Source organism: Haliaeetus leucocephalus, unplaced genomic scaffold (genome assembly GCF_000737465.1).
Source record: "Haliaeetus leucocephalus isolate CR32 unplaced genomic scaffold, Haliaeetus_leucocephalus-4.0 Scaffold93, whole genome shotgun sequence".
NCBI classification, from domain to species: Eukaryota; Metazoa; Chordata; class Aves; order Accipitriformes; family Accipitridae; genus Haliaeetus; species Haliaeetus leucocephalus.
In genome coordinates this window covers 3,081,840-3,095,129 of record NW_010972529.1, presented here as the reverse complement: position 1 = coordinate 3,095,129, position 13,290 = coordinate 3,081,840, and the positions used below count along the sequence as shown (strand labels likewise).

Genomic DNA, 13,290 nt, shown 5'->3' with positions numbered 1-13,290 from the left:
GCCCCTCGGCCAGCGCGGCGCACCCGGCGCGGCGGGGGCGGGAGGGAGGGGGGCGAAGTCCTTCCGCCGCGGGTCCTGTGGTCGCGGCGGGGGGCGAGTCAGGCAGCCCGGAGCCAGGTCCGCGAGTCCTCTCCGGGGCGTAAAAGCTTACGTCCGCCTGTAAAAACTTACTTTGGCTGAAAACGTAGGAGGGTACTTGGCGTCTTGCGTAGTTTGCTTCCTGGTGTTTGGCCGGGTGCGTGCTGCACAGCCACTTCTCCCAGTTCGGATATATTTTCTGACTGTTGATACGGAAGGGAAACACTTGCAAGCCGGCATGACTCCACCCTGTTTAGTGGTCCCCTGCCTTTGTCTTAAATCCGACCTGGCTGGTGACTTGTAAAAGCTGATCTGTAAAAGATAGGTTGTCTGCTTCGTTACCTAGTTTGTGTTAGTATTTACAATTTGACTAATAATAGGGGTGGATAGTACCAAATGCTCCACGAACACCGGAGCTTCTCGGGAGCACAGGTAGTTCCAGTGATTGGGCTTCAGTACCAGCTGGTAATGCATACGGGCTCCAGGAGTTACTGCTGCTTTACAGTTACCTGGCAGGATAACAAACGCTAATTCTACTAGTAGCATTTGTGCCCATATCATGATGGGCCTGTTACTTGTGTTCTGGGGGAAAGAAAAGATAGATCTTAATAGAACAATGGGACTTCTCCCCTGACTGCAAAAGCCAAACTGTACTTACTGGAGTAGCACTGGGCTGTCATGGCAGGGGAGAAAAAGTCTCTGTTGACAGGTGCCTTCTCGTACGGTAGCAGAGGTCTGTGTTGGGCATTATGGTCAGATTCCTTCTTGGATAACAGGTAAGTCTTGACAGCTTTTTAGGCTGAAGGAAAAATAAACAGAAATCAGTAGGCAGTACCTTCCACGAACCAAGCACAGTTTTATGTTTCTCCAAACAAATGCTGCTGTTGTAATATTGCTACCACATTGACCCTCCTAGCAAGCCAGGCTGAGTTTCTCTGTAGCCTTCAGGGAAGGCTCAGGAAGCTTAGTCCCGTCTGAACCTATGTACGCTTTCAATCTCTGCATCATCCTGTAGCAAATTTTGCTAGACTTCGTGTGAAATGTTTGTGTCATCAGGAGTCTCTCTATTCTAGCATAGGAAAGACTGAATAATTTTCCCCATTAGGTTTCTCTCAACTGTTAATGACTTTACATGTTTTCATAATGTTATTCTTCCTCTTTCCACCTGCCATCTCCCTTTCTTGCATCTATGCTCAGTGGAACCATCTTTCTTCCTCATTCTGTACCTGCTGTCTGTGCCTGTGCTCCCCTCTCCTACCTTCCCAGGGTCACCAGAAATGTAGTAGAGCCTGCGAGATGCAACTGCAAACCGCCCTTGAAGAGTTAGTGAACAGTTTTGGAGTCTAATCCATAAGGACTTCAAAATGTCTTACCTAATTCTATACAGTTACTGTGCTGTTATAGTATTTACTCACTGTGCATCAGTTAGCATTTGCAAATATTGAATATCTTCTGCCAGAAATATTCAAGATGGTGAGTTCTTTCTGCAGGTGTGCACAGTTTTCTCAATAAATAACTTGGGAATACGTCAAGGAAAAGAAATCCTAGCCTAACCCCTTTTGTGACCTTATTGGTAAACTCCCTTCCTCACAAAGAGAAACGGTAATTTACTCTTGTTGGTTTGGGTTTTTAATCTGATTGCTAATACAGGAAGAATTTCCCCCCTTTTTATGGTACCAGTTAGCTTCTTTGGGAGCTTTCCGTAAAGTCAAACCTTAAATTTCAAAAAATCTTTTAACAGTCAACCAGATCACCTGTAACCAATGCAGGTGTCAGTTCTTTCAGATATTTAATTAAGCTTGTCTGCATTCTTCAGAAGTGGTGTTTCATTCTTCCCCATTTTATCATGAAGATGATATACAAGATTAAGTGATAGGGAAATTGGAGTCCCAGGACTCTGTTCTGTGGACCCTACCCTGGCTGTTAGGGGATTTTCATGGAGCCAGATCTATGAGTAGAACAGATTCTGGTTTTGCTTCTAGTGGTGAGATATTAATGAGGTGCTGTTTATCTTCTGTCTAGCCCTGGTAGCTTCTTAGAGATTGATATGACATGCAGCACTTGATTTCTTCAGAACTAATTTTACATAATAGCTTTTGAAGGAGATAATAAGGTGAATAGTTTGAATTTCTTTAAATGTTTTCTGTAAGAACTGTACAACTTAGTTGGTTTCTATTCTTTTTGAGAAGTTTTAAAGTTTAATAAGTTCCCTTATTAACTTGTCTCTAATAAATTCTTTTACTAACAGTTGGGTTTCGGATAGAGTAGTCCCTGGGAAAGAATGACTCCAGGATGGAAACCTTGCTACTCTCTTCTATTGTGGATATTTAAATAGTAGCATGTTTCGCTTTTTCTACTGTGATTTTTTTTCCTCTGTGCACCTACTGCCTACTCCTTTTCCTGTGAGGAGTTGGTGGTGTTTATTGTAATCTGTTAATATCATTTGGCCCAGTTCTTTATTGTATGTATTTCATGCTTAACGATGTATGGCATGGTTAGTGAAACAATATTATACAAACTATGTCTTTACAGACCAAATCCTGTAATTTTTTGTTTCCCCCTTACGTTCCAACACACTCCAGTATTGTACAGGGCATGAAAATTTGCAGTGTCAATGAGAATATCATCACAGAATAGCTTTCCTTTTAATTGCTAACATACTGCATTAGTTTGGGACTTCACAAGATGCATTCATTATGCACATATCATCAAGTGATCGCCCATGAGAGGGATGGGTGGAAATAGGGGACAGTCAATAAACACTTTATTGCTGAGTTTATTTGCCTATGAGGAAATCATGGATCTTCTGTCTGGCTTCCTGTTGCAGCATTTTGTGTAAAATGCTACTTAAATTTATAAGCAGCATCTTTCAGCTTTGTTAGAAAGGTAGCATGTAGCTGAATCCAGACGGCAAAATACACATAACTTTCAAAGAATTTTCAGAAGTTCTTTGCAACCAGCTGCTAAAAGCTGTAGCTGGCCCGTAACAAAAACATTCAGTAAATTCGGATGCCTCCAAGAAAGTCAGGCTTTGTCCATTTATAGTCCTGGATTTGCCCCTAGAATGTTTGTTTGAGGAACAGCAATTGTCATCTATTTTGTGAAATCTGTATTAGCTTTTGGCTTTATTTTTTAAGTGAATTCTTGTCTTTAAAAAGCTATCCTGGTATTTGGTTTAAAAAATGTTTGATAGGACACAACCCATCATCTAGTTTTGTTGGTCTGTGACTTACAAAAAAAATTTTTTCTGTTCATAGCTCTGTTCTTAAGACATTTTAGCCATGACTAAGAGAGAGGCAGAGGAGCTGATAGAAATAGAAATTGATGGAACTGAGAAACAGGAATGTACTGAAGAAAGGTATGTACTGTCTTTGCTTTTTGTGGTCCTTAGGCTGCTATTCATTTATTTATTTGTTTTCTTTAATTGGTTCCAGATTTGTGGCTGCACATACTAAGTTTGGTTATTCAGATTTATTATTGGGTATTGCGTAATGCTTCAGAGATGGCCATGGTTATGACATAAGTACAAATGTTTTCTAGCTAGGCAAAAGAAGTAAGTTTAAACTGGCAGAAGTAACTGGCTTGGTATGATCTCCATAATCCTGCTGTTGATTGTTTCCACAATTTTTCAAATTTCTTGCTGGATATGAAGTTCTTAGTTTTGCTTGTGCTTTCTTCAGTTTTTCTGTTTCTTATTTAATTAAATGGTCTTTTTCTTCTAGTGGAACTGTAGCCACTGCGGGACACCAGTATAGTGCTATCATGTTCTTCAATCTTAATTGCTGAAATCCCAAACCATTTTGTTTATCTCTTGCTAGTTCTTAGTAGTTCTGTTCCCCTACTTTCATGTCTGTAGGAATATGTCTACATGTACATGCTGCAAACCTTTCAGCTTCAGTGTATCCTTCTGTAATTGAGAGGAACCTTTCAGTTTCTCCAGTCCATTGCTTTATTGTTATACAGGGTCATTTGCTTTTTAACAGAGCAGAAATGATGTTCTTTATCTACTGACTATATTGTTGTTAGGGCCATTGAAACCATAGATACTGAAGTCTGATACCCTTTGATTTAATTACCTCAACCTGTTTTTTTTCCTTCCTAATGCTTCCCTCCTAATTTTTACAACTTTTTTTGAAAGCACAGAGAGGCAGTTAATGTGTTGGATAGAAATAGCTGAGGCTGGTAGGTGACCTGCTCTTTAAGAGCCTGTTTTGGAGACCTGATTCAAAACCACTTACTAGTTTCTTCTCTAAGCTCCTTGTATATTTTTACTACTTACAAACTAACTATGTCTGTATACTTTCTGATTTCCTTCTGTGTAATTGAAGAGAGACCAACTGTCTGAGGTCGTTAAGATGCAAGTCCCAAGACATTGATGTTTCTGAATGCCTTCGCCAATACTGTCATCATTTTAGTGCAGGACAACCATGACATGTGACTTATGTTTCCTTCAAGGCTCCATGTTGCTGTAGTTCCTTCTAGTTTTCTCTTGTGTGCATTAAGCTTATCCTTGTGCTGACTGGTGAAAAGACATGGACAATTACTCTGTATGAGAGTGGACGTTTTCTCCTTTTTTTCCCTATCTGTTAAGTTTCTGTGTTTGTTTTAACTTGAATATCTTTTAAGTATAGTCCAGGCAAGGCAAATAGAACTAGTTTACTCTACATGCAAGCTAATAATGTATAATGTACTAATCATGACCTTATCTCTTGAAAATGGTGATCTAAAAATTATCTTGGTATTTAACCTAGCTTTTTAACGGCGACAGGGTAAAAGAAGAGTTACACAGCTGTAAAATCAATGGGACTGAATGTAGTAATTCACTCTCTAGTCAAGCTAAGAGTTTTTCTGCATGGTATTAAGATTTCAGAGTCAGTATTACCTTTTATGTAGTTTACTTCTAACTTTTTTTAAGCTTTTCTATACCAACTGTATTAACATGTAGGTAATGATTTGTTGTATTAATTTGGTATTTAAGCATCGTTGAGCAAACCTACACCACAGCAGAATTTGTGAGTCAAGCTATTGACATCAATGAACCAATTGGAAATCTTAAGAAATTGCTGGAACCCAGACTGCAGTGTTCCTTGGATGCACATGAAATTTGTCTCCAAGATATCCAGGTAAATTGAAAGGCTATGAAAGATATAACCGCTTAATGGAGAAGCATTTACATACTTCGTCCATTTCTTCCATTGTTTGTGGAATTCACGCTTCATTTGGTATATTCATTACAATTAAGAGTTTAATTTTTTGTCAGGTTCATTATCATCAGACCATTTAATAAGTACACACTAAGTCAGTGTGAATAAAATCAAAATACTTTTGGGGTTCCTGGAGTGAGGGTAAGAAAGGAAAAAATTACCACCTTGCAAGTGAAAGAAGAACAAGAGCAACGACAATACTATCTTCTCTTGAGGTAGCCCACATAATTTGTTGCTGCCTGAAGTTCTGTGAGTCTAATCTTGTTTTGAATCTGAATAAAGCGAGAAAGTTTTTATATTATTCAGGTACATAGATAGCAAAACATTACTCAAGAAATCCCCCCCCACACACTGTTTTTACAGGCATCACCATGTTCATGTTAGACAGTATAACTGGTTCAGGTTGTGTTTACCTGCATGTTTTATTTGTAGTTATAATCAGGCATCTGTGGCTTCTCCCGAAATAACAGGGTGAATACTGCTTTAAAGACAAGAATTGTTATGAAGGTGTTAAAAACTAAGAAAAGGAACTGTAGATACTTTTTACAAAGTGAAGGTATTGCATTTCTTTTTTCAAGTTAAAAAATGTCCCTGTAAGTGAAACTACCTTAAGCAGAACAGAGTGGCAAGTTTCAAATTCTGATCGAATTCTTTCTGTCATGTACTGTGTCTACATAGTACTAAAAATATTTGCATGCTTCTTCAGAAAATTTGCTGCAGACACTAAGTGTTTCTAAAGTTTAAAGGAGAATAAGTTTGTTATAACTGGGAGACTAATACATATTTTTAATTTTTTTTGCTTTTATCAAGCTGGACCCGGATCGAAGCCTTTTTGATCAAGGAGTAAAAACAGATGGAACAGTGCAACTCAGTGTGCAAGTAATATCTAGGCAAGGTAAGCAGTTATATTTGTCTGTTGTACAGACAAATTAATATCGTAGGTGTGCTTGTGAGCAAACCCAATCCCCTACTATTTCTAGATGTAAAATTGAGAAAATCACTGAATGGTCAAGTAGCTTCAGAATGTCTCTTTCATTGTGTACTGTGGTTGTAAGTAATAGTAATTAAAATAAATGTTATGGGCTGATGCTATTTGAAATATTTTTTATAGTAACTTCATATCAATGTCTAAGTAAAAAAAAACCCCAAAACAACAAAAAACCCCAACAAACCAAAAAAACCCAAACGAAATCCAAACAAACCTGAGTCAAATAGTGACAGTTACAGTATGAGGCTTTCATTAAGGATGAGTAGTTACTCATACCAGGCCAAGTATCTAAGCAGGCGAAAGATTTTTGTCTTGGTAGGTGACAATTTCATCTTTGAGGTGAGTGAGCTTGTGTGCTTCATGAACAATTTGATTATGAGACTATATGTAGCCAACTGAAAATTGGTATGAAAGGCTGGGATCACTATCTACTGTTTTCTTTGGATGAGAATTCAGTGTAAACCATTGTGACAGAGGAGCATTAACCAGGTGGGTAGGGATTTACTGATGCGTAGTTTTTATTTGTATTATCAGGTATGACAGGATTTCCCCTTGTTGAATCCTCAGGAATTAGTAGCTTCATTGTTTAGCATTTTGTCCTATTCTTCTCCTTTGCCCCCTCCATATGTCTTGATTGGAAGGACTGCCATCACTCACTGAAGACAACGTTTATGTTGGGCACTGGGAACAGCTACAGATGTTTGTTGCCATATTTTCAAACAGTGACAAGTTCCTGCTGGAGTAGGGTATCTTTGGTACCTGTTTTGAGTTATGTCAGCAAGCAGATTAGCAAAATTTGGGGAGCATGTTTTGTTTTCTTGTGGCTTCAGTGTAGATTAGACAGAAGAGAGCCTTTCTGGTTTGTATTAACAGTATTAAGTAAGACTGATAATTTGCATTTGATGCTGAGTGTCAGGTGACTAGTGCTAGGTTGAATCCTCAGTTCCATGTATGTAATGGGGATTGAACTACCTTTCTGTTTTTAAAAATAGAGTAGAAATGTCCTTCAGGGAACTGGAATAACTGCTCTTACTTCATGCCTAGTAACTTGCAGTATGCAGTGCTTAGACTTCCATTTTCAAAAGGATGCACATGGTAAATATCTTCACTATTATCTTCCTGTTTATTTTGTTCTCTTCTTCATTGTAAAACTGAGGTGCATGACCATATAGCACAAGGACACAAGGAGCTGCTTTTTCGCCCTTCCCGCTTTTTCGCCCTTTCCGCTTTTTCGCCCCCTCCCCCAAGAAACACCTGAGTTTTAAGTACTTTTGTGTAACTTTGGAACAATCCTCAGTGTTGTTTCTCATGCCACAGTACTTGACACTTGAGCAACTCATAAGAAATGTGTCTGTTGAAGGCAAGTAAAGTATGGCAGGACAGAATATCAGAAAACAAGCAGCATGGATATAAATAATAAAAGGAAGATAATTTGGATCACTAACAGGGAAATGCACTTTCTCTGACTGCAGTGTCCCTTTGAGCCAGAGGGAAAAAACAGCTTTTTGTGCCATCCACATATTTTTCTTATATGGATGAGGTACTGAAATATTCTTGATCTACTAATTTTTATTTTCCTTCAACTTGTATAATATATAGAATTCAGCTAGCAGTAATCAGTGATGCTAATCGTTGTGAAGGATTGGACTCTCTTATTTCTTCAGAGAAAAGCTGTTATGTCAGTTCAAGTGCTCTATCAAATTTTGATTAGCCATCTGTAAATTCAAAGGAATAAACACCAGCTGAAACATAGTCCATTGTAGTTCTTTTACAGCATTTCATAAAAGATACCTTAATATAAGTTACAGAAGATAAAATATCAGTCCTGTTTATTCTTTTTACTAGAAAGACCATTCTGTCACTCCACCTTGCCTTAACTCCTTTCTTTTGGTTTGAAGAATGCCATTGTGGGAACAACAATTTTGAGTATAGCCCTGTTCTGTACTGCTCTTAAATAAGCATTTTGCAAGTCTGTGGAGATCTAACTGTGTTGCATCATATGTCAAAGAATTTGAAAAAAGCTTTAATTTTAAAGACCTCCACAGCAAATATTTTGGTGTGGGTTTTGTTTTTTTTCAGTCCAGACACAAGTTATCTGACCAAGGCTTTCTCCTGCCTGTTTGACTGTAGACAATATCAGATTAACACGTTGCCATCCTGACATCCTGAAGCTGTTAAGGTTGATAGGTGTTTTTGTTCTTGAGATATGGTAAAGTGGATTGTGACACTATCTTTAGTGGCTTACTTTTTTTTTGTTTGGGGTTTTTTGGTTTTTTTTAAAGAAAAGAAATGGAGGGAAGATAAATTTTTCAGGTTGTAAATTCCAGTGCTGGGTGTATGGCTCAGGTTGAAATCTTTCTTGGGAAAACTTCAGAAGTGGAAGATCTGGCTGGCAGTCTGTCACCTGAAGGACTATTTTCTTGCTTTTTCTACTTCCTTAATCAACAGAGTAGAGGCAAGCTTGAATGGAAGTTGTCGTGGTTTAACCCCAGCCAGCAACTAAGCACCACACAGCTGCTCACTCACTCCCCCCCCCCACCCAGTGGGATGGGGGAGAAAATTGGGAAAAGAAGCAAAACCCGTGGGTTGAGATAAGAATGGTTTAATAGAACAGAAAAGAAGAAACTAATAATGATAATGATAACACTAATAAAATGACAACAGTAGTAATAAAAGGATTGGAATGTACAAATGATGCGCAGGGCAATTGCTCACCACCCGCCAACCGACACCCAGCTAGTCCCTGAGCGGCGATTCCCTGCCCCCACTTCCCAGTTCCTATACTGGATGTGACGTCCCATGGTATGGAATACCCTGTTGGCCAGTTTGGGTCAGGTGCCCTGGCTGTGTCCTGTGCCAACTTCTTGTGCTCCTCCAGCTTTCTCACTGGCTGGGCATGAGAAGCTGAAAAATCCTTGACTTTAGACTAAACACTACTTAGCAACAACTGAAAATATCAGTGTTATCAACATTCTTCCATACTGAACTCAAAACATAGCACCAAACCAGCTAGTAGGAAGACAATTAACTCTATCCCAGCAGAAACCAGGCCATGCTTTTTTCAGATGAACTGTGGGAGACAGACATACTAAATTGAAAGGGCTGCAATGAGAGCAGTGATCTCTCACAGTCATTGGTTTGAGCAATAGGAGCAGAGAGACCTGTATTATGGAGGTGGACAATGTAGTTTTGCTTTCTATTTCTTGTTGTTTGCAAAGAATATGAACAGGTAGTCTAGTTAACCTGCCCTTCAAGTCGTTCATGTACCGCATACACAAACAAGTCAAGGCTGTGTTTTGAATGAGCATCTGTAGCTGCTGTTTCTGTTGAACACAGTTCTGTCTGTTATGCACACCCAAAGCACACCTGCAAAATTAACATTTTCCCAAACAGATGCTGTTCCACCTACTTTTTAAACGCTTGACTGACATAAGAGGTTAGTGTTTAGCTGCTTTGAGAATTTCTGTGCATGTGTATGTAGTTGTACTATAGATACTTACACAGATTTTGGGACTCAGTGGTGGTTAAGTGCAAAACGTTCTTTGGATTTAGGTAGCTGAAGTCTGAGCGTTTTAAGTGTGTAACACCTCATTTGACTGTGGTTTCTAAACTGTTTTTTGGCAATAACTAGGCTTTTATTATTTTCAATATGTAAAGGAACAATTCATAAGTGTAATGAAACATACTGATTTAGATTAAAGGTGCAGTTTGAGTAATGTCCTGTCTCTGTCTATAGTTAATACTAGACATTTTAAGGAAAAAAAAAAAAAGCAGGTTGCCTGTAGGTCAGTCTGAACCCTAGTATTCTCTAGCTTCAGACAAATAGCAGTGAAAGGGCTTGTACTGGCAACATCTGGACATCTCTTGATAGCTAATGTCCTTGAATTTTTGTACTTTTTGTACCAGTTTATACTTCTGGGGTGTGTGACGTAGTCACATTGTGTTGCACAACTTAAGTGCTGTCCAAGGAAGACTGGACACCTGTTTTCTTATGCATTAGGTAAAGGGAGACATGTGAGAAGAGATGCAAACAAATCCAGTGAATTAATGTTGATCTAATGTTGCAGTAGGTTAGGTGGCCAACTGTTAGTTCACAACATTTCTACTTATAAGCTGATTCCTCTACAGAGACTCATCACTTTGATCTCCATGTTTGCATTACGGATAAAGCAGTAGATTCACGCTTCTGTTGACATGTAGTTATTTGACAGACAGTGAATTATTTTGTTGAGCAATAGTGAACTGTTCCTCTCTAGAAGCTTTTTTCTTTACTTTCTTTCTTGAAGATGAAAACCCGAATTTTAACCCTTAGTGTTTTCCCTTACCCATTCCTATTGGACTTTAAAATAAGCCTGTGCTGTGCATGTTAATCTTAGATGGCCTATATAAAACACTCTCCTAAGTAAGGTACTTGTTTGCTTTTTCTTTGTATTTGCTTCTTCATCTGATCAGCCACTTATTGGTTGCCTACACCTGTTTTCAATTCCTTAATTTCATATTGCTGCATGTACTTATGGTCTTTGTAGTGTTCCCTTTCCAATATTTTTCTCAAGCTGAATTCCTTTTAAAGTCTGGAGGAATACTTGTCTGAAAGACTTGGTTTGTTCTTACTTGTACTACAGGTAAGTACTCCATTTGTTTTCCCTTATAAACTGTGAATGGATTGCGGTTTTAGCTTTTAAGACCGTCACCTACAGAATCTATCATCTTACACTTAGCTTTAATATAGATTAGACGGGAGGGACCCAAAGTAATACCTTACGGAACAAGATACTGAAGTTACTCAGGCCATGTAATGTTCTGTGAATCCTACTTTCAGCTGCCTAACCCTAGTTAAGGTTTTCCAAGTCATAATAAATTGGAATCTTACAGATTTTTTTTTTTTTAAATGTGCAAATATGTTTGATAAAAATCTCTTAAAGAAGCGTGGTTGCTAGTTGTTATTATAATGGAAATTATGTCACAAAAAATTGAAAGAATTTTCTTCTGTTTAGCATATTATAATGACAAAAAGAATCTTCTATACAATGTCAGAAATTTGGTGATGCACCAGTTGGACAAAATAGCTTCTCTGAAGACAACAGAGAAGGTGGTGATACAAAGCATTAGTAGCATTAGTGAATGTGTTCTTTATTGCTGCAGAATAGATATAGACATATCTTCCAAATCTGTGGTCTAATATCTTAAATAACAGACATAAAACCAAATCATGAATAGCTGGTGAAGCTTAAAACATGAACAATTTTCTAGTTTTCTTTTAACTTGCTGTTGAACACACTGCCTATTGCAGGGTACTGAAAGAAAATGCTAACTCCTGTATGTAGACCCCAGAGATATCAGGGAAATATTGTAAAGGCTGAAAGAAATGCCTCTTTGTTGGGGGAGAGAGGTGGATGCTTGTTCTGTTTTTTTTTTTTTTGGGGGGGGGGGTGCTTTTTTTTTTGTTTGTTTGGTTTGGTGTATTTCTTTCCAAAATACGTGTTCTTTATGCCCACATGATGAACATTCTGTTCAAGATACGTGAAATGGATCACCTAAATAGAACAGGAAGCTGTAATACTGGGAGAGGAAAGAGGGACAGCTTTGTATTCACCTTACTAAAATATATACTGTATAATAGAATATGACATTCTAATTTAGAACACTTGCAGAAATTTGATGATGCGTTTGTGTCACGCTTCTTTCTTAAGTATGCTAACACCTATTTATCAGAAAGCTTTAAAACAACCTTTTTTTTTCATATTTGCATTGCTATCTTTAAGTTTTGTGTTTGTTCTTTCTATACCTAGGGATAGAGCCCAAGTTAAACATCCTTGAAATTGTGAAGCCTGTGGAGACTGTGGAGGTAGTGATTGATCCAGATGCTCATCATGCAGAGGCTGAAGCTCACCTTGTTGAGGAAGCTCAAGTGATAACCTTGGATGGAACAAAACATATTACAACAATTTCAGATGAAACCTCTGAACAAGTGACGCGATGGGCTGCAGCGTTGGAAGGATACCGAAAGGAGCAGGAGCGCCTTGGAATACCCTATGGTAATAATACATGACTCTGTGTGTGTGTGCGTGTATGTTCAGGTAGGGGCTGGGTTCTTTTGTTTGTTTGGGGAATTGATGTTTTTTCATAAGTGATAATTAGTTTTGGTTATATAATTAAAGTGCTCCAGTACCTCAGAGAAAGCTTCTTATGGTATGGGTAAGTACAATGCAAATACCTGCATAAGAGAAGGCTAAAGAGAAGTAGAATCAGCGCTTGTGATAGTTTTATTAAAATAGTGCTTTTTTGCCTCATAACTTTGTTATTGCAGTTTTTAGAAAGCAGTTTTCTTCTTCCTCCCCTCCTTAAAAATGTGCATGTTAGTGATAAGGCTCTTTTTCGTGTGTGTATGAATTTGAACTACACTCAGTAGTTGGTGGGGGTTGCCTGTAAAGATACTGAAACAACTTGTCCATAGGTTGTAGGATGCTGAGTATGGTGTTAAATCTGATTTTGCATGGAAAATCATACTTGACTTCAACATACTGGAAGAAGATGATTCAGAACTGAATTTAAGTATTCTGGTAGATCATTATCTCTTTTGAATTAATGTTGTTACTTAGCAGGCTGCTAATTCAAGGTTAGCTTAGAAAAAGCATCTCTGAATGCCTGTTTAGGATTGAACTGAAATTGTGGGTTTTAGACCTACCTCACGTTCAGGAGGTTATCCAGCTGAGTTGCTTGTTGTGACTTGCAAAAATGTACTGTCAAGGCGTATTCAGCACATGAAGCTGTAGTATCTAAGCAGACCTGCAAAACTGGAATATATTTGGCAAGTGGGATATTTGGAAGTGTTTAAGAATTCCAGTGATGCTACAGGTCTTTGAAGGACATAGAGCTTGCCAGTATTTTGAACGTATTTTTGATAACTAAAGCAATGGCTTTTTCATGCCCTTTTGTTGTTCTTACTGGCAAGCACTTCCAAAATAGGTTTTATCATGCTATGTCTGTTGATAATTAGGGATTAGACACAGAACTTGGGGG

At 38.3% G+C, this 13,290-nt stretch overlaps 2 protein-coding genes across 2 annotated transcripts in view; one reads left to right on the top strand and one right to left on the bottom strand.

Moving 5' to 3' along the window:
* The window catches only part of ATP5J (ATP synthase, H+ transporting, mitochondrial Fo complex, subunit F6), a 6,409-nt gene extending 6,159 nt beyond the window's left edge, over positions 1-250 (bottom strand). The window contains exon 1 of the mRNA XM_010585311.1: positions 172-250. The gene's annotated coding sequence lies outside the window, so the exon portion shown is untranslated. The remainder of the gene's footprint in view (positions 1-171) is intronic.
* A 511-nt stretch (positions 251-761) lies between these two features.
* GABPA (GA binding protein transcription factor, alpha subunit 60kDa) overlaps positions 762-13,290 on the top strand; it is a 51,029-nt gene continuing 38,500 nt past the window's right edge. The window contains exons 1-5 of the mRNA XM_010585314.1: positions 762-854; positions 3,336-3,436; positions 5,057-5,201; positions 6,093-6,177; positions 12,060-12,305. Of these exons, the coding sequence (XP_010583616.1) occupies positions 3,360-3,436; positions 5,057-5,201; positions 6,093-6,177; positions 12,060-12,305 (553 nt within the window). The 5' untranslated portion in view covers positions 762-854; positions 3,336-3,359. The remainder of the gene's footprint in view (positions 855-3,335; positions 3,437-5,056; positions 5,202-6,092; positions 6,178-12,059; positions 12,306-13,290) is intronic.